At 45.8% G+C, this 22,253-nt stretch overlaps 2 protein-coding genes across 4 annotated transcripts in view; one reads left to right on the top strand and one right to left on the bottom strand.

Annotated features, from left to right (window-relative positions):
* The window catches only part of LOC102946766 (olfactory receptor 1019), a 46,719-nt gene that overhangs the window by 1,589 nt on the left and 22,877 nt on the right, over positions 1 to 22,253 (bottom strand). Inside the window, exon 2 of one of the 3 annotated variants that reach the window (XM_037898951.1) lies at positions 15,510 to 15,518. In XM_037898951.1, the coding sequence (XP_037754879.1) occupies positions 15,510 to 15,518 (9 nt within the window). Of the gene's footprint in view, positions 1 to 916; positions 928 to 1,797; positions 1,809 to 15,509; positions 15,519 to 22,253 lie in introns of those variants that run through there. The other 2 variants (XM_037898952.1, XM_037898953.1) reach the window with 2 other exon arrangements.
* Positions 4,594 to 5,652, top strand: LOC102936644 (olfactory receptor 1052). The gene has a single exon (XM_027820380.3). The coding sequence runs from the start codon at positions 4,705 to 4,707 to the stop codon at positions 5,650 to 5,652; it is 948 nt and encodes a 315-aa protein (XP_027676181.2). The 5' UTR covers positions 4,594 to 4,704.

Below are 22,253 nucleotides of genomic sequence, written 5' to 3'. Positions count from 1 at the left end.
TGACCCTCTTTCACCAGTTCCACTCCTCAAATTACCACTGTGACTCAGCTCTTAAAGCTGCACAGCCGTGTTTATCGCAAGCCCAGTTTTACAGCCCTGCCTTTCTGAAGAAAAAAAAAAGTTCCTTCACTCAGAGCACCAGAGCCAATACCTTTTCTCATGTGAGCAGCAAACTTACCCCAGCTGGGCGGTGGTGCTATTCACTTCGACGGGAGCAATGGTGGGTTCTGATGCTATTTGGCATGTCCATGGGGTGATCGTCTGGCCCTCAATGTTTAAGTCTCATAGGCTGGAATCCATGAAGGGACTGAGGCATTGCAGCTCCGAGTATCCTGGCACCTCATATTTAGGTGCCTAAACAAAAACAAGCACAGCAGTGCAATCCAGAAAGCCGAGTTAGGTACCTCCCTGTAGAATCATAGAACCGTAGCGGTCACAGGGACCGCAAGGGTCATCCAGTCTCACCCCCTGCCAAGAGGCAGGATTTGTTGTGCCCAAACCATCCAAGGCAGATGGCTCTCTAGCCTCCTTTTGAAAACCTCCAGCGAAGGAGCTTCCACAATCTCCCTGTACAACGAATGGGGACAGATAGGCACCTTAAAATGCATTCCACAACAGCCCACAGGATGCCAGGTGGGAAATCCCCTAAGCTTGTCAGTGGGACCCACCGATTTGCGAAGCACTGCCCCTTCCTCACAGATCGGCACCTCCCTTCCACCTGGATTTATGTGACTCTCTCTACTAGCAACCCCCACACAGGTACCCCTCTCCTGGCTTCGTAGCTGTTTCTTGAGGGAATGAATTGGACACGGGCCTCGTTCTACACAAAATGGCAGAAGGAGGCAGCTGTGGTGCTCCTGCCCCCATGATAACTTTTGGCCCAGTGGTTAGAGAACCCACCCGGGATATGGGAGACCCAGGTTCCATTCCCCTTCCCTGAAAGAGAAGGAAGAAAGGATTTAAACAGGTATCTCCCACTTCTCAGGAGAGCGCTCTTACCTCTGGCCTCTGGGATATCGTGTCTCTTCTGTTGAAGCTGTTCCACTGTGGATAAAGAAAGAGTGATTGGCACAGGGGGACTGGCCGCAGGGTCTCCTGCCCATGAGGTGTGTGCCCGAACCACTCGCGCTCTCTGGTCCAATAATTTTTTGGCATCCTCATGTTCCACAGCCCAGCTCTCCTCAGCCACTGCCCCTTTGGCAAGGATTCCCATGGCCACAGAAAGCAGGAGCTGAATGTCCGTCCCTTCACTATCTTTACATCATCTCCTTGTCTCCTGTTTCTCTGTCTGTACAGAGCAGACCAGTCCTCCAATCACGTGGCCTCCTGCAGGTCGGGGATGCAGGACCAGCACAAGGATTAACATGGAGTCAGTGGAGGCAATTGTTTGAAGAGGGGACACAATTAGAGAGCTTGGCTGTGAGGAGGTTTTTCTGGGGGGAGGGAGAGCAGAAGCTCCTGCTAGACTTCAGGACCTGGTGGAGAGGGAGAGCCTGGATCCCCCTACCCTTTTCTTCTCCTCCATCCACCCCCAGAGACCTCAGAGGGACCTAGGGGTAGTGGGGAGGTGATGAACTGTGACTTGGCTGCTGGGCCCACCAGGCTGCCCAGAAAACCCATCCCAAAACTCAGAGAGATAGTTTGGCAGCAGCCTGACCACTAGGCCTGCTAGACCTCAAAAAAAACCCTCTGCAAAATCTATGATGGGTTAATTCCTCCCCCTCTCCCCCGAGGAAGATGTTATCTTGAAAGTTGAGTTGCTGGTCTCAGTTGTGCTCAGCAAAGAGACTTAGGAACCCAACTTCCATTGAATTCCAATGGAGATTTGGGCTCCGAAATCCCTCAAGTTTCTTTGATAATCCCAGAAATTCCTAATGTTCAGGTATTTATATCCCCACCCTACCCACCCAAGAAACCATAGAGTGATAACTGGCTCTGACTGGGACCCTGGTAGGCAGCCTGGGCACAGTTGCCGAAGAATGAGAGAATGAACTCCCCCTTGCTCCCTCTCCTGACGATTCTGCTATCAAGAAATCTGCTGTCCACAGAGGCAGTGGCTCTTTTGTAAGGCAGAGGTGATGCATCACGTGACTGAGGACAAAGACATACACCCACTGTGCTGTCGCCTGAGGACTTACATTTGTTCTTTCTTGTTCTGTTTTCCTTCATCCAGCATGAAAGTCATTCCAGCATTTGGTTCCTCTCTGTGTGTATGGTAAATATATATTCCCTATGAATATGAATGAACTTGTTCCAACCCCCCCACCCAGAACAAACCATCGACCCCCCACATAGACCCCCACCTCTTCTTCATGTTCAGACATGAGTTGGTTTAAGATTCTGAAACACTCACATATATTTTTATGCCTTAGACTATGTCTACGCTACACAGCTTTTAGTGACATGGCTGGCTTGCTAAAAGTTGGGCAGCGTGAACACTGTTGGTCGGCACTTTTGCCAACAAAATACTTCTACCCCCAATCAGTGCTCCCGCCGACAAAGGGATCGTTCACACAGGCACTTCTCACGGCAAACTTTTGTCTTTCGAGGGGTGGGGGGAGGTTAAGTACCTGTGAACGACAAAAGTTTTGTCTTTCAATTACCAGTGTAGACATGGACTTAGTATTTTCAGTGTCCAACTGAGACCAGGAGTAGAGGTGCTGGGACTCTCATGAGAAAGTGGGTGTTTGCCACGCACTTTTTGCTCATTGCCAGCCCAGTGTTATAGACTCCAGATGTTTGCTGTGCACAGAAAAGTTTGGATGCTTAAACAAAACAGACATACATTCTGAGAGCCAGAGCCTGGCCTAGCTCTAGGGGGGTCATTCACACACAAGGAGGAGCAGGACCCCACAGACTTGACCCTACGCAGGGGACACGATGGGGAAAGTGGGGGCTGCACAGCAGACACACAGGTGGGTGGAAAGTTGGCAGAGCATTGCCTCTTCCCCTCTGTCTCAATGAGCCCACATAGGTGAGGGTAGCGATCGGCTCCAGCACCTGAGTCACAATTCAATCCCTGATCTCCTCCTGGGGTGGTGTAGTTAAGCACTGCCCCTTACACAGAGCAGGTGATCAAAGCACAATGTAGCCCTGAACCTCTAGATAATTCCCAATCTCTTGAGCCATCCAATCTGCCCAACCTGCACAACACCTAGCATTGAAAAGTCTCCATATTCCATTCCCAGTGCTTTGAATCACTCAGTCTCAGCGATCTAAGGACACACTGGGACCAATTACCGACACGCATCACAACGGCCTGGCACGGTGTTATACAAATCACTTCTCCACAAATAGACTTGGCCCCAGCAACAAGAAGATAGCTGAAGCTCCTTCATCTATCTGACGGTCCAAGCCTGGAGAGACTTAAGGTCCCAACAGACTGTAAGGAAATATAAATCAGCCCCCTGCCTTCCTCCAGATGGGAATCTCTTGGACCCATCACGTAAATGATTCATCCTTACACAGGTAGGTTTGCTTTGTCTGGGTGTAGCACTGCGGGGGGGGGGGGGAAGAGTAAAAACCTATTGCGAGCAGCAAGAACAATCTCACAATCCACTGGAAAATCGGTTTGAAGGTATAATTTTGACCTAAAACTTCCTAACTGATCTGAGAGCTACTTATGTAGGAAACGACCCCTTCAGCTGAAGCTGCTACATCCAGAATCTAAGGAGCAGCCCTGGGTGCAGACCCACCAGCAGTACACAGCAGGTGAATCCTTGTGTCGCTCGGCTGTAGCCTGGGCTTGGGCTGTGTCTGGGGAGAGGGATGGTGCTGCAGATAACAGCAGAATGTTTTTGATTCATTTCCTGTGCTGTAGTTATTAACTGTCCGCCCAAACTCTGAGTCTTTTCTCCTCTCACCCCCTTGTACGAGGCCACCTTGTAGGATCCCAATGGGTAGTGTATACATCCCAGTTCATCGTCTGAGCTTTACAGGTTCGGCAACTGCCCTGCACTGGGTAGAGGTTAATAATGCCTATGAGAATTCCAGGAGGAGGCACCAGAATTGACCCCAAGGATCATTCACACCAAAGCAACAGTGTTAGCCCTGGCAACACAATACTAGGAGTGTAAGGGTCACAGAAATAATCTTCCAAAGGAGTTATTCTGAAATAAAAAGGTGAACTATTTCAGTTTTGACATATTTGAAATAATGTGTTTCAAGGTTTTGTTTTGAAATGATGTTTTGTTTCCAAAAATCTGTTAGATTTAACTTGAAAAAAAAGGGAGAAGAGGGTAAAAACCTGACAATGAAATGATTTATTTTGGGAGAGAAGGGAACAAGTTGCTGTTATTTTGGGATTTTTCAGGTCAGCCACTGAACCAAAAAACAAAACAACCCCGCCTCTCCCCCCCCAAAAAAAACAACCACCCAGCTCTAATGCAAACTCTCTAGATTTCTGCCGTGGGGGGGGGAAAGGTTTTCCAACTGAGCCAACAGTGAACTTCACCCTCTGGCAATCAAGTCGGCACTATGCTACACTTTTTTGCCAATAGTTGCTCTTTCAAGATTGTCCACATCAAAAGAGAAAGAATGAGATACACACGCATGGGTAAAAATATTCTTACTTTCAGCAAACAAGAGTCTCAAATGGACTAAAATGCTGTCATTGGTCGTACGGAATTCCAGGTCCTCACACTGTTTTTTATTTCTACAGAAATTCCCTCTGTGCATGTCTCTCCTCAAAGCCCATGTGAAGCAATGGCCCAGGGAAATGACACTACCGTGACTGAATTCATCCTTGCAGGATTCACTGACCATCCAGAACTGCAGGTTGCCCTCTTCCTCATATTTCTGGTGATCTATGTTCTCACCTTGCTGGGGAATTTTGGGATGATTGCCCTAATCTGGACGGACTCCCGATTTCACACCCCCATGTATCTCTTGCTCAGCAACCTGTCACTCGTTGACCTTGGCTACTCCTCATCCATCGCCCCCAGGGTGCTGGTGAGCCTCTCAAGGGAGAGTAAGGCCATTTCCTACGCTGGATGTGCTGCACAGCTGTACTTTTTTGCTACCTTTGCCACCACTGAGTCCTTCCTCCTTGCGGTGATGGCCTATGACCGTTATGTGGCCATCTGTAATCCACTGCTCTATACGGTCACCATATCCAAGAGGTCCTGCGTCTGGCTCTTGGCTAGCTCCTACATGGCTGGGGTTGCAAATGCAACAGTGTTTACCAGCTGCACCTTTCAGCTGTCCTTCTGTGGCCCCAATGTAATTGATCATTATGTTTGTGATGTCATTCCGCTCATGCGGCTCTCCTGCACCGACACTCACACCAATGAAATGCTGCTTTCTATCTTTACTGGTTCCATACAACTGACAACCATGCTGATCATCCTCTTCTCGTATCTGTATATTACTGCTGCCATACTGAGGATCTGCTCCTCCGAGGGCAGGCACAAAGCCTTCTCCACCTGCACCTCCCACCTGACAGCCGTAGCTATATGCTATGGGACGACGTGTTTTATCTACTTAAAACCCAGTTCCACCTCCTCACTGGAGCGGGACCAGGTGATCTCTGTGTTCTACACAGTGGTGATTCCCATGCTGAACCCCCTGATCTACAGCCTGAGGAACAAGGAGGTGAAGGACGCTGTGGGGAGAATGTTAGAGAGAAGAAAGTTCTCTCAGCAGCTTAGATGAATAATTTAATCATGTTTTGAACTAAAGTGACAATGTTCTTTCCATTCCCTTCCACGCTATGTAATTTTATAATGAAAATAAAAACTCTAATGTGTTCAAGTTTTAAGAATAATGTTTTAGAGGTGGCATTGTCCAACAGATAAGACACTCAGAAGATCTGGTGTGACAGATATTGAAACCCCATGCAGTATCTTTGGGACCATTATATTAATTTGCATTGTATGAATGATTTATGTATGACTGTGTTCTACTGCACCGGGGAGGGTTCCTGCAGCTCCTTCCAGAACTAAAACCTGTGGGGGTGGGTGGGGGGTGATTAAGGCAAGTCCCTGAGACTAAACTCCAGAGAAATTCCAAGGGGAGTGGAGTCTGTCTCATTCAGGACCCTTGAACCTGTAACCCCCCAGCAAGGACACCTGCTTTTAGGTTTTCCAGTTCCTCAGCTGTCACTTCTCTTAGGCGGAGATGTACACCTCTCACCATCTTGATTGGGGTGTTTTGAGGCTCCACAGTTCCCTACCTACGCTGTGAATTCCCCAGTAAGCCAGAGTGCCTAAGCCAACCTGCTATACTTTTCTCCTTACATAGACAATGGTGTTATAAGTTACCACACTACTCTTTCTAAGCAAACAAATTTACTCTCAAGGGGAAAGCATTATAGAGAAAACTTTAAAAGCAATAAAAGATCCTACATACATGCTAACAACCTCACCAGAGATCACCCCAGCTCCAACAAGGGCTCTAGATGCGGAACAGTAATTCAAACCTTACCACCAAGGGTTTTTTTCTGTGGTTAAAAGCTCACACCACCTTTTGCTCAGAACAAACACACAGACTGGGCCATGTCCTTCCAAACCTTCCCAGGAAGGACTGAGGCAGCCCTTGGACAGAAGGTCCTGTCTATTTGGAGCACTAGAAATAAGGCTCTGAATCAGTTTTAACTAAGGCTATTTAACTCAGACTCCCTTCTTTGTCCATTGAACCTTAAAGAATCCAGTTTGAACAAGCATATGTAAGCCTCTCTCCAGGTGGTGGTAGCTCTCTGGAGGTGTTACAACTAGAGTAAATTTGCCTCTCCAACCTGTTCTTAATTTTTGGAGGGCTGTGGTCCTCCTGTCCCATGTAATCAAATACAGTCCCTAGCACACCATGATACATACATTTAATTCAATAAGATTTCACAGAATTCAGTAAGGTTTGTGCAGAATATTGTGGGATGCACCATCATAGGGCCTAATCACATCAGCCACGCTATAAGAGGCTCGTTCACCTGCACATCTACCAATGTGATCTATGCTATCATGTGCCAGCAGTGCCCCTCTGTCATGTACATTGGTCAAACTGGACAGTCTCTACGTAAAAGAATAAATGGACACAAATCAGATGTCAAGAATTATAACATTCATAAACCAGTCGGAGAACACTTCAATCTCTCTGGTCACTTGATTACAGACCTAAAAGTCACAATATTACAGCAAAAAGACTTCAAAAACAGACTCCAACGAGAGACTGCTGAATGGGAATTAATTTGCAAACTGGATACAATTAACTTAGGCTTGAATAGAGACTGGGAATGGATGGGTCATTACACAAAGTAAAACTATTTCCCCATGTTTATTTCCCCCCTCCCCCATTGTTTCTCAGAAGTTCTTGTCAACTGCTGGAAATGGCCCAGCTTGATTATCACTACAAAAAGCTTTCTTCCCCCCGCTCCCCCCAGCTCTTCTGCTGGTATTAGCTCATCTTAAGTGATCACGCTCCTTACAGTGTGTATGGTAACACCCACTGTTTCATGTTCTCTGTGTATATAAATCTCCCCACTGTATTTTTCACTGAATGTGTCTGATGAAGTGAGCTGTAGCTCACGAAAGCATATGCTCAAATAAATTTGTTAGTCTCTAAGGTGCCACAAGTTCTCCTTTTCATTTTACAGTTGGGGAATCGAAGTACAGAGAGACTAAAGGCCCGTCTACATAGGGACATCCAGAACAGTTAATCTGGATTAACTAAAGGCATGAATTTAAAGTGGATTTGTGGAGAAAAAAAGAAGTAGATAAATTCATGGAGGATGGGTCCATCGATGACTATTAGTCAAGATGGTCAGGGATGCAACCCCATGCTCTGGTTGTCCCTAAACCTCCAACTGCTAGAAGCAGGGACTGGATGACAAGGAATCACTTGAAATCGCCCAATCCTGTGATCTGAAACCTCTCCTTCTGACCAGGCCTGGCACCTGATTCCACTCTGACCATTAGGTCAGACTGCCCACAACCTGGTGGCTGAAAGTCTGATAAGTGTGAGGGATTCCAAAGCCTTCTGAGACTCAAATGGGATTAATCAGAGAGAAGCAGATGTCTAGGTCTGGATTTGTTTTGGTCCCTGAAATAAAAAAAATAACCTAAGTGTGAACTGAGTTATTGTGATTTCCATGTGGTTCCAGGAGAGCAGAGAGGCCCACGGGTGTAATTCGTCATATTTGTACAGCTGGGGAAGAGTAGATGAAGCTGGATTTGGATGCTAAGCAAAGACACCAAACTTTAAACCAAGCCTGATCTCCTCCCTCTTCTCAGCCTTATGTTGTGAGGCTAGTCCAGATTCTCATTTCAGGCCTTTGCCCAGCCTAGGAATGAGTGCCAGCATTATACTATCAAAGTAATCCAGTCAGGAGGCCTTTATATACTGAGTGAGAGAAACATACTAAAGACAAAGCTGAGCAAGTGGTCAGCCATTTTGTGTTGACAAAAATGAGACAACTTAAAGGGGCCTAATTTTTCAGAAGGTGGGTGCTCAGCGCTCTCTGAAAATCCAGTCCTTTTGAGGTGCTTCAAGCTAGGCACCCAAAATCACTATTCACTTTTGAAAGGCTTGCCTCTCGCAGCTTCACTCTTCTAGCCTTCGTCCCCCACCTCAGACCCAAACCCATGAAGGAAGAGAGTGCTAATGGGAATCAAACTCATATTATCATTCTTTAAACCTCACTGTTTTTCCCCACTCAGCCATGTGAAAGCTGGATCCCTAGCTGGTCTGGGTCAGCATAACCCTATTCATGCCAATGGACCAGGTGTAAATAAGAAATGCTCTATTCAAGTTAATTGCTCAGATCTCCTGCTAATGTACATTGGCCATAAACACTATGTAATTCAAAGGGCCCAGATCCCCAGCTGGCATAAATCAGCTTAGATCCACTGAAGTCAGTGGGCCAGATCCTTAGGTGGTGTGAAGCAAAGAAGCCCCATCGAAGTCTCTACACCAGATTCTTTGCTCGTGTAACTGACAACGGTCATTTGGAACTTCTGGATGGTGTAAATTGGAGTGGTCCCATTGAAGTCAACAGGCCGGAGCCACTGCAGGTGTGACTCCTGAGTCAATTTGCACCCGCAGAGGATCTGAGCTAAGGATCACCAATGCACAGTCTCCTTTGGGGAACTTCTATACTATGTCCATAGGAATCAGAGCCGGCCGACAATGGCACTTTTATTTATTAAAACTCTCACAAATTATGGTTTTGGTATTTGGCCATCTTGAGGCCAGGTGTATACTGGAAACTTTTTGCCAGTATAACAATGTGGGTCAGGCGTGTGATTTTTTTTTTTTTATATACAACATTTCTGTACCAGCAAAAGCCGTCGGGCTTGTCTAGACTTGGAATGCTACCGTGGCACTGCTGTAGCTCTTCAGTGTAGAGGGCATCAGTGCTGACGGGAGGTGTTCTCTTGTCGGCAGAGGTAATCCGCCTCTGTAATAAATATAAAGGGAAGGGTAAACCCCTTTAAAATCCTCCCTGGCCAGAGGAAAAATCCTTTCACCTGTAAAGGGTTAAGAAGCTAGGATAACCTCGCTGACACCTGACCAAAATGACCAATGAGGAGACAAGATACTTTCAAAAGCTGGGAGGAGGGACAAAAACAAAGGGGCTGTGTCTGTCTGGGTGATGCTTTTGCTGGGGACAGAACAGGAATGGAGTCTTAGAACTTAGTAAGTAATCCAGCTAGATATGCGTTAGATTATGATTTCTTTAAATGGCTGAGAAAATAAGCTGTGCTGAATAGAATGGATATTCCTGTCTGTGTGTCTTTTTGGAACTTAAGGTTTTGCCTAGAGGGATTCTCTATGTTTTGAATCTTATTACCCTGTAAGGTATTTACCATCCTGATTTTACAGAGGTGATTCATTTTTACTTTTTACTTCTATTAAAATCCTTGTTTTCAGAAACTGAATGCTTTTTCATTGTTCTTAGGATCAAAGCGGGGGTGGGGGGGGGTTCAGTAGGCTGACAATCACTATCAGAGAATATAGGTATCCTATTACAGCACAGCAAAATTTTACAAGCCAAGTTTTGTTTGTTTTATTTCTAACCCTCGGGTGTAAAGTTAGTTAAAAACAGAGAGGTAAAGATGACAGACACCAAGGTACTACACAAATTGGAGTTAGCCAAACTAGAGGCAGTGAAAGAAGCCGAAAAAGCCCTAGAAGCTGCTCACCAGAGAGCAATGAGGCAAAGGACAAAGAAAGGGAGGTAGTGAAAGAGACAGAACAACACCAAGCGGCTGCTCACAGGAGAGCTATGGAGGCAAAGGAAAAAGAAGTGGAGGCAAGGGCCAAAGAACTGGAGGCGAAGGAAAAAGAGAGGAAGCATGAACTGGAGATGGAGAAGGTAAGGGCTCAGCAGAATATACCAACAAACCCTAGCAATCCTTCTCCAGGTACCACTTCCCATCCCAGAAAGTTCCCCACCTAGAAGGCAGGTGATGATACCGAGGCCTTCTTAGAAAACTTTGATCGGGCCTGCCTTGGTACAGCATCTCTACAGACCAATATATGGTAGACCTGAGGCCGCAGCTCAGTGGACCCTCAGCTGAGGTGGCGGCGGAAATGCCCACAAATGGCACAAATGAACCAGCATGAGATGTTTAAAACCAAGGCGAGAGTCATAATGCTAAAACCCAAGCATTCCCGTCAGCAATTCAGAGCCTTAAGGTGGAAACCAGATGTGTCATTTACCCGGCATGCCTACTACATTGTGAAACATTGGGATGCCTGGATATCAGGCACAAGTGTTGAATCTCCAGTAGCTTTGCCCTTCCTAATGGAAACGGAACAGTTCTTAGAGGGTGTTCCTGAGGAAATAGAAAGGTACATCCTAGTTGGGAAACCCAAAACTGTAATCGAGGCAGGGCAGATTGGAGCCAAACGGGTGGAGGTGACAGAGAAGAAAAAGCTGGTTGCAGTTGGAGCAGATACCAGAAGGGACAACCTCAGACCACGCCCTATTACTGGGGTCCGCCCAAGGCCCCACCTACCCCCCAAGGAACCATCCAGCCACCTTATCGTCCCGCCACACCTTTCTCCAGCAACCCACCTCGCCCCAGGGACCCGTCAGCTGGACGATGTTTTAAATGCAATGAGATGGGGCATGTAAAGGCCAACTGCCCCAAGAACCCCAACAGATTACAGTTCATTGCACTGGAATCACACCAGAGGTCCTCAGGCCCAGATACCTCCCAGGTACCCTTGGAGCAGAGGAAAACTGTGAGTGTGGGTGGGAAGAAGGTCACCGCATGGAGGGACACCGGAGCACAAGTGTCAGCTATCCATGCTTCCTTAGTGGACCCCAATTTAATCAACCCAGAGATCCAAGTGACGATTCAACCCCTCAAGTCCAACTCTTTCAACCCCAACACCAGAGGGCCCCACCGAACCTGAACCGGCAGCAGCCCATAACCCTACACGAGAGGCTCACCCCAACATAGTGTCCCAGTGGACAGCAGTTCACAGTCAACGGAAACAACCCCATCCCCTACATCGCTTCCAGAGGGACCAAGCATAGGTCCACAATCCAATGAGGAACTGATGTCTCCAGCATCAAGGGAACAGTTCCAGATCGAACAGGAAGCAGATGAAAGCCTCCAGAAAGCTTCGACGGCTGCATGGAGCAACCCACCACCTCTCAGCTCTTAATCGATCCAGGTTTGTTGTAAAAAGAGGACTTTTATACAAGGAAACTCTTTCTGGTGGACACCAGGAAGACTGGCATTCTCAGAGACAGTTGGTAGTTCCAACTAAGTACCGGGCCAAGCTCTTGAGCTTAGCCCACGATCATCCTAGTGGCCATGCTGGGGTGAACAGGACCAAAGACCGTTTGTGGGGGTCATTCCACTGGGAGGGAATGGGCAAGGATATTTCTACCTATGTCCGGTCTTGTGAAGTATGACGAAGAGTGGGAAAACCCCAAGACCAGATCAAAGCCCCTCTCCAGCCACTCCCCATCATTGAAGTTCCATTTCACTGAGTAGCTGTGGATATTCTCGGTCTTTTTTCTGAAAAAGACACCCAGAGGAAAGCAGTACATACTGACTTTAATGGATTTTGCCACCCGATGGCCAGAAGCAGTAGCTCTAAGCAACACCAGGGCTAGAAGTGTGCGCCAGGCACTAGCAGACATTTTTGCCAGGGTAGGTTGTCCCTCCGACATCCTCACAGATGCAGGGACTAATTTCCTGGAAGGAACTATGGAAAACCTTTGGGATGCTCATGGGGTAAATCACTTGGTTGCCACTCCTTACCACCATCAAACAAATGGCATGGTGGAGAAGTTTAATGGAACTTTGGGGGCCATGATACGTAAATTTTTAAATGAGCACTCCAGTGATTGGGACCTCATGTTGCAGCAGTTGCTCTTTCCCTACAGAGTTGTACCACATCCCAGTTTAGTGTTTTCACCATTTGAACTTGTATATGGCTGCGAGGTTAAGGAGCCATTACAGTTGGTGAAGCAGCAATGGGAGGGATTTATACCTTCATAAGGAACTAACATTCTGGACTTTGTAACCAACCTACAAAACACCCTCCGAACCTCTTTAGCCCTTGCTAAGGAAAACTTACAGGATGCTCAAAAAGAGCAAAAAGCCTGGTATGATAAACATGTCTGTCATAAATATAAAGGGAAGGGTAAACCCCTTTAAAATCCCTCCTGGCCAGAGGAAATCTCCTCTCACCTGTAAAGGGTTAAGAAGCTAAAGGTAACCTCGCTGGCACCTGACCAAAATGACCAATGAGGAGACAAGATACTTTCAAAAGCTGGGAGGAGGGAGAGAAACAAAGGGTATGTGTGTCTGTCTATATTTTGTCTTTGCCGGGGATAGACCAGGAATGAAGCCTTAGAACTTTTAGTAAGTAATCTAGCTAGGTACGTGTTAGATTATGATTTCTTTAAATGGCTGAGAAAAGAATTGTGCTGAATAGAATAACTATTTCTGTCTGTGTATCTTTTTTGTAACTTAAGGTTTTTGCCTAGAGGGGTTCTCTATGTTTTGAATCTAATTACCCTGTAAAGTATTTACCATCCTGATTTTACAGGGGGGATTTTTTTTTTATTTCTATTTACTTCTATTTCTATTAAAAGTCTTCTTGTAAGAAAACTGAATGCTTTTTCATTGTTCTCAGATCCAAGGGTTTGGGTCTGTGGTCACCTATGCAAATTGGTGAGGCTTTTTATCCAACATTTCCCTGGAAAGGGGGGGGGGTGCAAGTGTTGGGAGGATTGTTCATTGTTTTTAAGATCCAAGGATCTGGGTCTGTAGTCACCTAGGCAAATTGGTGAGGCTTTTTTACCAAACCTTGTCCAGGAAGTGGGGTGCAAGGTTTTGGGAAGTATTTTGGGGGGAAAGACGTGTCCAAACAGCTCTTCCCCAGTAACCAGTATTTGTTTGGTGGTGGTAGCGGCCAATCCAAGGACAAAGGGTGGAATATTTTGTACCTTGGGGAAGTTTTGACCTAAGCTGGTAAAGATAAGCTTAGGAGGTTTTTCATGCAGGTCCCCACATCTGTACCCTAGAGTTCAGAGTGGGGGAGGAACCTTGACAATGTCAGAGAGTGTTCCTTCAGAGTAGGGGAACAGGTCATGGTCTTAAAGGTGCTCCAGGCCCAAAAAATGGAAGACTCGTGGGAAGGGCCATTCACGGTCCAGGAGCTCCTGGGAGCTCTTAATTATTTCATAGCATTCCCCACCTCCAACCGAAAGCCTAAAGTGTACCAAATTAATTCTCTAAAGCCCTTTTATTCCAGAGAGTTAAAAGTTTGTCAGTTTACAGCCCAGGGAGGAGACGACACTGAGTGGCCTGAAGGTGTCTACTACGAAGGGAAAAGTGCTGGTGGTGTGGAAGAGGTGAACCTCTCCATGACCCTTGGGCATATGCAGTGACAGCAGATCAAGGAGCTGTGCACTAGCTACGCACCGACGTTCTCAGCCACCCCAGGACTGACTGAATGGGCATACCACTCCATTGACACAGGTAATGCTCACCCAATTAAAGTCCAACCTTACCGGGTGTCTCCTCAAGCTAAAACTGCTATAGAACGGGAGATCCGGGATATGTTACAGATGGGGGTAATCAGCCCCTCTGGAAGTGCATGGGCATCTCCAGTGGTTCTAGTTCCCAAACCAGATGGGGAGAGACGTTTTTGCCTGGACTACCGTAAGCTAAAAGCTGTAACTCTCCCAGACAACTATCCAATGCCACACACAGATGAACTATTAGAGAAACTGGGACGGGCCCAGTTCATCTCTACCTTGGACTTAACCAAGGGGTACTGGCAGGTACCTCTAGATGAATCCGCCAAGGAAAGGTCAGCCTTCACCACACATGTTGGGCTGTATGAATTTAATGTACTCCTTTTCAGGTGGCGAAATGCACCCGCCACCTTCCAAAGACTTGTAGATGGTCTCCTAGCGGGATTAGAAGAATATGCAGTCGCCTACCTTGATGATGTGGCCATATTTTCGGATTCCTGGGCAGAACACCTGGAACATCTAAAAAAACTCTTTGAGTGCATAAGAGAGGCAGGACTAACTGTTAAGGGTAAGAAGTGTCAAATAGGCCTAAACAGAGTGACTTCCCTTGGACACCAGGTGGGTCAAGGAACTATCAGCCCCCTACAGGCCAAAGTGGATGCTATCCAAAAGTGGCCTGTCCCAAAGTCAAAGAAACAGGTGCAATCCTTCTTAGGCTTGGCCGGTTATTACAGACGATTTGTACCGCAATACAGCCAAATCGCCGCCCCACTGACAGACCTAACCAAAAAGAAACAGCCAAATCCCGTTCAGTGGACCGAAAAGTGTCAGAAGGCCTTTAACCAGCTTAAATCGACACTCATGTCTGACCCTGTACTAAGGGCCCCAGACTTTGACAGACCGGGCCTAGTAACCACAAATGCGTCCGAGCGCTGTGTGGGAGCAGTTTTAATGCAGGAAGGACCAGATCAAGAATTCCACTCTGTAGTGTTTCTTAGCAAAAAACTGTCTGAGAGGGAAAGCAACTGGTCAGTCAGTGAAAAAGAACGTTACGCCATTGTCTACACTCTGGATAAGCTACACCTATGTTTGGGGACGGCGTTTCCACCTGCAAACCGACCATGCTTCATACCGCCACGGGAAATAACAAAAAACTTATTTGGTGGAGTTTAGCTCTCCAAGATTTTGATTTCAACATCCAACACATCTCAGGAGCTTCTAACAAAGTGGCTGATGCACTCTCCCATGAAAGTTTCCCAGAATCAACTGGTTAAAATCGTCCTTCAGATGTGGAAAATATTGTTAGTCTTTATGTACTTGGTAGTATATTTAGGGGTGCATGTGTCTTATTAACTCTGTTTTTTCCTAGACCTCCAGGAAGAAATCCCAGCCAGTGTTTCACCCTAGCTGTAATTTGCGGGGGCGTGTCATAAATATAAAGGGAAGGGTAAACCCCTTTAAAATCCCTCCTGGCCAGAAGAAAAATCCTCTCACCTGTAAAGGGTTAAGAAGCTAAAGGTAACCTCTCTGGCACCTGACCAAAATGACCAAAGAGGAGACAAGATACTTTCAAAAGCTGGGAGGAGGGAGAAAAACAAAGGGTCTGTGTCTGTCTGTGTGATGCTTTTGTCGGAGACAGAACAGGAATGGAGCCTTAGAACTTAGTAAATAATCTAGCTAGGTATGTGTTAGATTATGATTTATTTAAATGGCTCAGAAAATAGCTGTGCTGAATAGAATGAATATTCATGTCTGTGTGTCTTTTTTGTAACTTAAGGTTTTGCCTAGAGGGATTCTCTGTGTTTTGAATCTAATTGCCCTGTAAGGTATCTACCATCCTGATTTTACAGAGGTGATTCCTTTTTACTTCTATTAAAAGTCTTCTTGTAAGAAAACTGAATGCTTTTTCATTGTTCTAAGATCCAAGGGTTTGGGTCTGTGGTCACCTATGCAAATTAGTGAGGATTTTTACCAAACCTTCCCCAGGAAGTGGAGTGCAAGGGTTGGGAGGATTTTGGGGGAAAGACATTTCCAAACAACGCTTTCCTAATAAAAATAAACCCAGATAAACGTTTGGTGGTGGCAGTGGAAGTCCAAGGGCAAAGGGTAAAATAGTTTGTACTTTGGGGAAGTTTTCACCGAAGCTGGTAAAAGTAAGCTTAGGAGGTTTTCATGCAGGTCCCCACATCTGTACCCTCCAGTTCAGAGTGGAGAAGGAACCTTGACACCTTCCGTTTATATTTATGACAGGAGCCGAGGTGGGTCTTCCTACCCCCTTTCCTCCCTGTGACTGGGGGGTGTTAACAGGCCACTTGTACCTTGAATTGTCCCATGAAATACGTGTTAACTACTTACACTAAACAATCTGTTCCACCTTGTTTTTACCTGTGATATTCTGAGTTAGTTTCCCAGACCTGAAGAAGAGCTCTGTCTCAGCTCAAACACTTGTCTCTGTCAACAACAAAAGTTGGTCCAAGAAAAGCTATTACCTCCTCCACCTTATCTCTGTACAGTTCTGGTCAGTTATTGTACCAGCATCCCTTTGCTCTCAATGGCTAAGGTCATGTCTACACTAGAGAGCTTACAGCAGCACAGATGTACTAATGCAGCTGCGACGCTGTATGATCGCTCATGTAGCTGCTCTGTGCTAATGTGAGAAAGCTCTCCTGTTGGCCGAATAAAACCACCTCCATAAGTGACAGTCGTTATGTCGGTGGGAGAGCTTCTGCTATCAACATAGAATCATAGAAGATTAGGGTTGGAAGAGACCTCAGGAGATCATCTAGTCCAACCCCCTGCTCAAAGCAGGACCAATCCCCAATTTTTGCCCCAGATCCCTAAATGGCCCCCTCAAGGGTTGAACTCACAACCCTGGGTTTAGCAGGCCAATGCTCAAACTACAGAGCTATCCCTCCCCCCCATTAAATAAATAAATAAATAAATAAATAAATAAATAAATAAAATTAAAAAGTGATGTTAACTCAAAGATATAAGGCCTCCAATGCCATTTCTGTTTGGGGTGATGCTAGCTTAAGTAGTGTCATTTTTATATGCCTATCCTGGCATATATCCTGCCTATTCTGGCATCATTCCTGCCCATCCTCAGGTTCATACTATCTGAGCTGAATGAGATTCCCTTTAACTTTAATCCATGGCTTGACTGCTACTGCTCCCCAAGCCTGCTGCTGGAAGGTCGTACATTCGTGCATGTGTGTGCATGCACGCACACACACACATGAAGCCAGTGTAATACATAGGCATAAGGACTAGTAATTGTTCAGTTACTAACACCACGTAATTACTGCGTCTCTTATTAACTGATAGCATTTTGAGAGTCGGCACCACAGTGAGGTACGTGCACCTAAGGTTAGTAAAGCTTCAAGCCTGTAGGGGAGTACCTGTGTGGTATTGTTCACCTAAAAATGATTAGGCCTCAGGATACACAAAAGAAATGGCACGAGTGAAGGAACCAGCAGAGGCTGTCCAGAAGGCTTTAGACCTGATGGTCTCCAGGCTAGCAACAGTATGGATTCTCCTGTACGTTTAAGACCTAGTTTTTTGACAAGTACATGTCGCAGGCACAAAGAACCCTGAAAGCAGACTGATCTTTGGCCCAGAAGCATCACACAGGGACAGCCATGTAGGCCTCATTCCTAATATTTCTGCGGCTAGCAACCCCACACAGAACCTGCTGGCCAGACAGACAACCTAACAATTACTGGGCTCGAGACACCTCACAAACTCTGCCCTGCAGTCATTAGCCTTCGTCACCTTGGAGATACTAATACCACAAAGACACCGATTGGCAGGTGTAATGAGGCTTTCCTGTGAAAGAAGGACTCACACGTTCAACAAAGATCAAACCGAAGACATCCAAAGATGCTTTTAGCTAAGTGAAAGTCATATGCTTTTATAGTGGTTGGGAACTGTCACTATCAGGTGCACTAATTCAGTGTAGTTCACAAGCATCCGTTTTAATCTTCAGGCTACCAACATCACACAAAGACACTGCCTGGGAAGGAAAAGGTTTAATAATCTTTGAAATAGTGGCACAACAGAGCAAACATCAGGCTTTATAACCTTACTGTTAGCAACACACCACAAGATGGCCCTGTCTACAAAATTCTTATGTCTTTAGGCTAGAAACACCACAAAGGCCTAGTTTCAGAGTAGCAGCCATTTTAGTCTGTATCTGCAAAAAGAAAAGGAGGACTTGTGGCACCTATGAGACTAAAAATTTATTTGAGCAGAAGCTTTCGTGAGCTACAGCTCACTTCATCGGATGCAAAGGCCTAGTAGCTGTTTGGTTAGTCTCATTACCCAACTCAGAACCCTAAAATCAGAACCGTAAAATCAAAAGTTGAATCTTTCGCTGTTTGCTAACCACACCAACGTTACCCTCAATACCTCTGGAGCTGATTCCTGGGATGACTTTGAGATTTGCTCCCTGGATTATCTTTGCTCCCTAACTGCAGCCTGGCCAGGAATAGTTGGGTTACACTCAGGCTCTCACCGCCCTCGGTTATACTGGAGGGTGACCCCAACACACTCCCCACTCTTCAATTTCTCTCCAGAAATGTATGTCCTGTGCTGCCCAGTCCTCTCCTGGACAATACAAGCTACATTGTCCATTATTTCTTTAATAGCACCAATATGCATGCAACTTAGTTTCTCAGACACTTCTATTAAAACAGACTGGATTAGATAAAACAATAAAACAAAGTGTTTTGACAAGAAAGATAGAGCCTGCCAGGAAGTTGCAGCTCGGCAGGGGAGAGGCCCTCCCTGGGATGCACAGAAACATGTACCCCAAAGGTGGAAGTTGGGGTTGTGGTAACAGCTGAGGTGGGAACAGACCCCAGGGACTCTGTCGCTGGAATCAAGCCCAACCTGAGGGAAAGAGGGGGATTGTGCTGGCCAGCGAACGGTCTGTCCTAGCTGGTAGCTGTGAGCCCACAGCTCGACCAGGGTCCCCTTCCCTTTTGGGGGACACAGGAGTGTCTGCCCCAGTGGGGAGCCCAGAGAGGAAGGTGAGGGGAGACCGGAGGGTCTGCCCACATTTTGTAGGGAGGCTTTTTCCCAGGAGGAGGGTGACAAATCTGCATTTAAAATGCCAGATCCCTCTCCTGTGAATCAGGTTTTAAGGGAACACTGTATGCCCCCCCGCCAGGTATTCCCCATCCTGGCTAATAGCCATTAATGGACTTAACCTCCATGAATTTATCCAATTCTCTTTTAAACCCTGTTATAGTCCTACCCTTCACCACCTCCTCAGGCAAGGAGTTCCACAGGTTGACTGTGCGCTGTGTGAAGAACTTCCTTTTATTTGTTTTAAACCTGCTGCCCATTAATTTCATGTGGTGGCCCTCGTTCTTATGCTATGGGAACAAGTAAATAACTTTTCCTTATTCACTTTCTCCACACCACTCATGAATTTATATACCTCTGTCATATCCCCCCTTAGTCTCCTCTTTTCCGAGCTGAAAATTCCTAGCCCCTTTAATCTCTCCTCATATGGGACCTGTTCCAAACCCCTTATCATTTTAGTTGCCCTTCTCTGAACTTTTTCTAATGCCGGTGTATCTTTTTTGAGATAAGGAGACCACATCTGTACAGTACTCAAGATGTGGGCGTACCACGGATTTATATAAGGGCAATAAGATATTCTCCATCTTATTCTCTATCCCTCTTTTAATGATTCCTAACATACTGTTTGCTTTTTTGACTGCCTCTGCACACTGTGCGGACTTCTTCAGAGAACTATCCACGATGACTCCAAGATCTTTTTCCTGATTAGCTGTAGCTAAATTAGCCCCCATCATATTGTATGTATAGTTGGGGTTATTTTTTCCAATGTGCATTACTTTCCATTTATCCACATAACATTTCATTTGCCATTTTGTTGCCCAAGTTTTGTGAGATCTTTTTGAAGTTCTTCACAGTCTGCTTTGGTCTTAACTACCTTGAGCAGACTTTGCAAACTTTGCCACCTCACTGTTTACGCTTTTCTCCAGATCATTTATGAATCAGTTGAATACGATTGGTCCTCCGACTGACCCTGGGGGAACACCACCAGTTACCCCTCTCCATTTTGAAAATTTACCATTTATTCCTACCCTTTGTTGTAAGACCCCAATCTCCATTCTTCCTCATTTGTCCCACACATACACAGGAAGGCTTGAGGGTAAACAGAGCCATTCACAGTTCATTGATTCAGAAGCATCTTTAAAGTCTTTCATTTAATATGTCTAAATCAGTAATACAAGTTAATATCTTATTCTCCTAATTCCAGACATAAAAATAATCCATGTAATCAAATAGGATGAACACACTTAGTAGATTATAGGCTTTATAATGAGATGTTGCAAGGGGCACTGAGCATAAAGCATATTCCAGTGATGTCATATTCAGAAGCATATTTTCATAAAGCATATGGAGTGCAATGTCACAGAGAGTTTTGCCCAGCACTGGACAGAAGGGGGAATTGAACCCAAATCTCCCACCTCACAAGTGAACACCCCAAATATTGGGTTAAAAATTACAAAGGGAAGGCCCACCACCACCTCCTACAATGGCTGTGTTGCGAACGGTATAAAAATCCTCCCCCCGCACACACTCATTGTTTTGGGACAAAGCTATTTGCTGTATCTGTAACACATTTGTGAATAGTTTCAGGTGAATCCAAACGGTATTGTTTTTGACAATAAATGATTAGTCCCGAAGTAATTCACTGATTTATAGACACCTTTGTGTCCCAATGCTGGTAAATTACTTAAAGAGACATTTGGAGAGGTGACCAACAAATAAAGTGGAATACAGTCACCTCAGTTTTGTATCATATTAAAATGACCTCCTGGAGAGACAGCGATCCAGGCCAGCTGAGGATCTGGCCGTTTATGTTCCATTTCCACAAGGAAAGACACGGCAAGAACATTCATTGCATGTGCTGGGCACACCTGTTGTCCTGGGAGGAAAGATGCTCCAGGGAGCAAATCTCAAAGTCATCAAAGCCAAATTTAACCTCCCCTGCCAAGGAAGCAGTTCCAGAGGTATAAAGGGTAACATTGGTGTGGTTAGCAAACAGGGAAAGACTCGACTCTATGTCTGATTTTAGGTTTCTGATCAGGTACTGCTTCTGTCCTTTCAACTCATTGTAAGTGAAGGGAGGAAAAAGAAAGAGGTACCACCAAGTCATGGGCAAACAAGTCTGTTTCAGATCATTTCAGCCTTTAATTGAAATGACATTCATGGGAGGCGAAGGAAGGAATTATGCTGAGAGGAAAAATTTCTGAACTTATTTACCTGTCAAAAGAAGGAAAGAGGTTTACAAGGGAAGGAGAAGAATGATGGAAAAGGAGAGAAAAATCGCTTTAATGGGAAGGGGGAAAACTCCCCCATCGAGTCAGATAATGTCTATCTTAAGGCCATTGCATTGACTCAGCTATGGTGTGCAGCAGCGCCGTAGTGTAGATGCTTTCCACGTTGATGGAAGGGTTTTTCCTTCAATGTGGTTAATCCATGTCCCTGAGAGGTAGTAGCTCGGTCAATGGAAGAATTACACTGAGGGTCTGTACAAGCTAACTGCCTCGTACAGGCTGTGAAAAGTTTCCCCGCCCTGTGCTACAGAGCTCTGTTGATCTAATTTTTAAGCATAAACCAGGCCTCAGAGAAGCTGCCCATGGAAAAGACCAGTTGTCAAATCTAGACCTATCTCATTGCCAGGTGTTTGTCAAACCTCCTCTTAAAAAATTTCCAGTGGTGGAGATTCCACAACCTTCCTGGGCAAGTTATGCCAGTGCTTAGCCACCCTCACTGTTGGGATGTTTTTCCTATTGTCCAATCTAAACTGCCCATGCTGGAATTGAAGTCCATCGGTCCTTGTCCTATCCTTCCCCTACTCCAACATTGTTTTGCAATTTTATTCTTAAACTCTGTGTGACGGGTTGTGTGTCAGAAACCCCTTTGGAACTGCCACCTGATGTGCCTAGACTACCCCTGAGCCTGTTTTCCCTGCCAGCTTGGGACTTAATACCTTTACTTGTATGAGCCAGGCACGATTGCCTGCTGAAAACCCAGAATGAAGTCTGAACCATGTCCCGCACAAGCTGCACGCTTAACTGAAAACAGCTTAGGAAGAGCTCCTGTCTCCAGCACTCAGATGTCCACGTCCCAATGGGGTCCAAACCCCAATAAATCTATTTAACCCTGTATAACGTTTATACAGGGTAAACTCATGGATTGTTTGCCCTCTATAACACTGTTTGCCCTCTGGCCAGGCATTACTTATGTATGCAGAGTCATGATGAGCTCC

Source organism: Chelonia mydas, chromosome 6 (assembly GCF_015237465.2).
Source record: "Chelonia mydas isolate rCheMyd1 chromosome 6, rCheMyd1.pri.v2, whole genome shotgun sequence".
NCBI lineage: Eukaryota > Metazoa > Chordata > Testudines > Cheloniidae > Chelonia > Chelonia mydas.
This window is presented reverse-complemented; position numbering and strand designations above follow the sequence as displayed.

What these genes read in the sequence shown, in the direction of transcription:
- LOC102936644 (XM_027820380.3), top strand. Translation starts at nt 4,705, where the DNA reads ATGGCCCAGGGAAATGACACTACCGTGACTGAATTCATCCTTGCAGGA.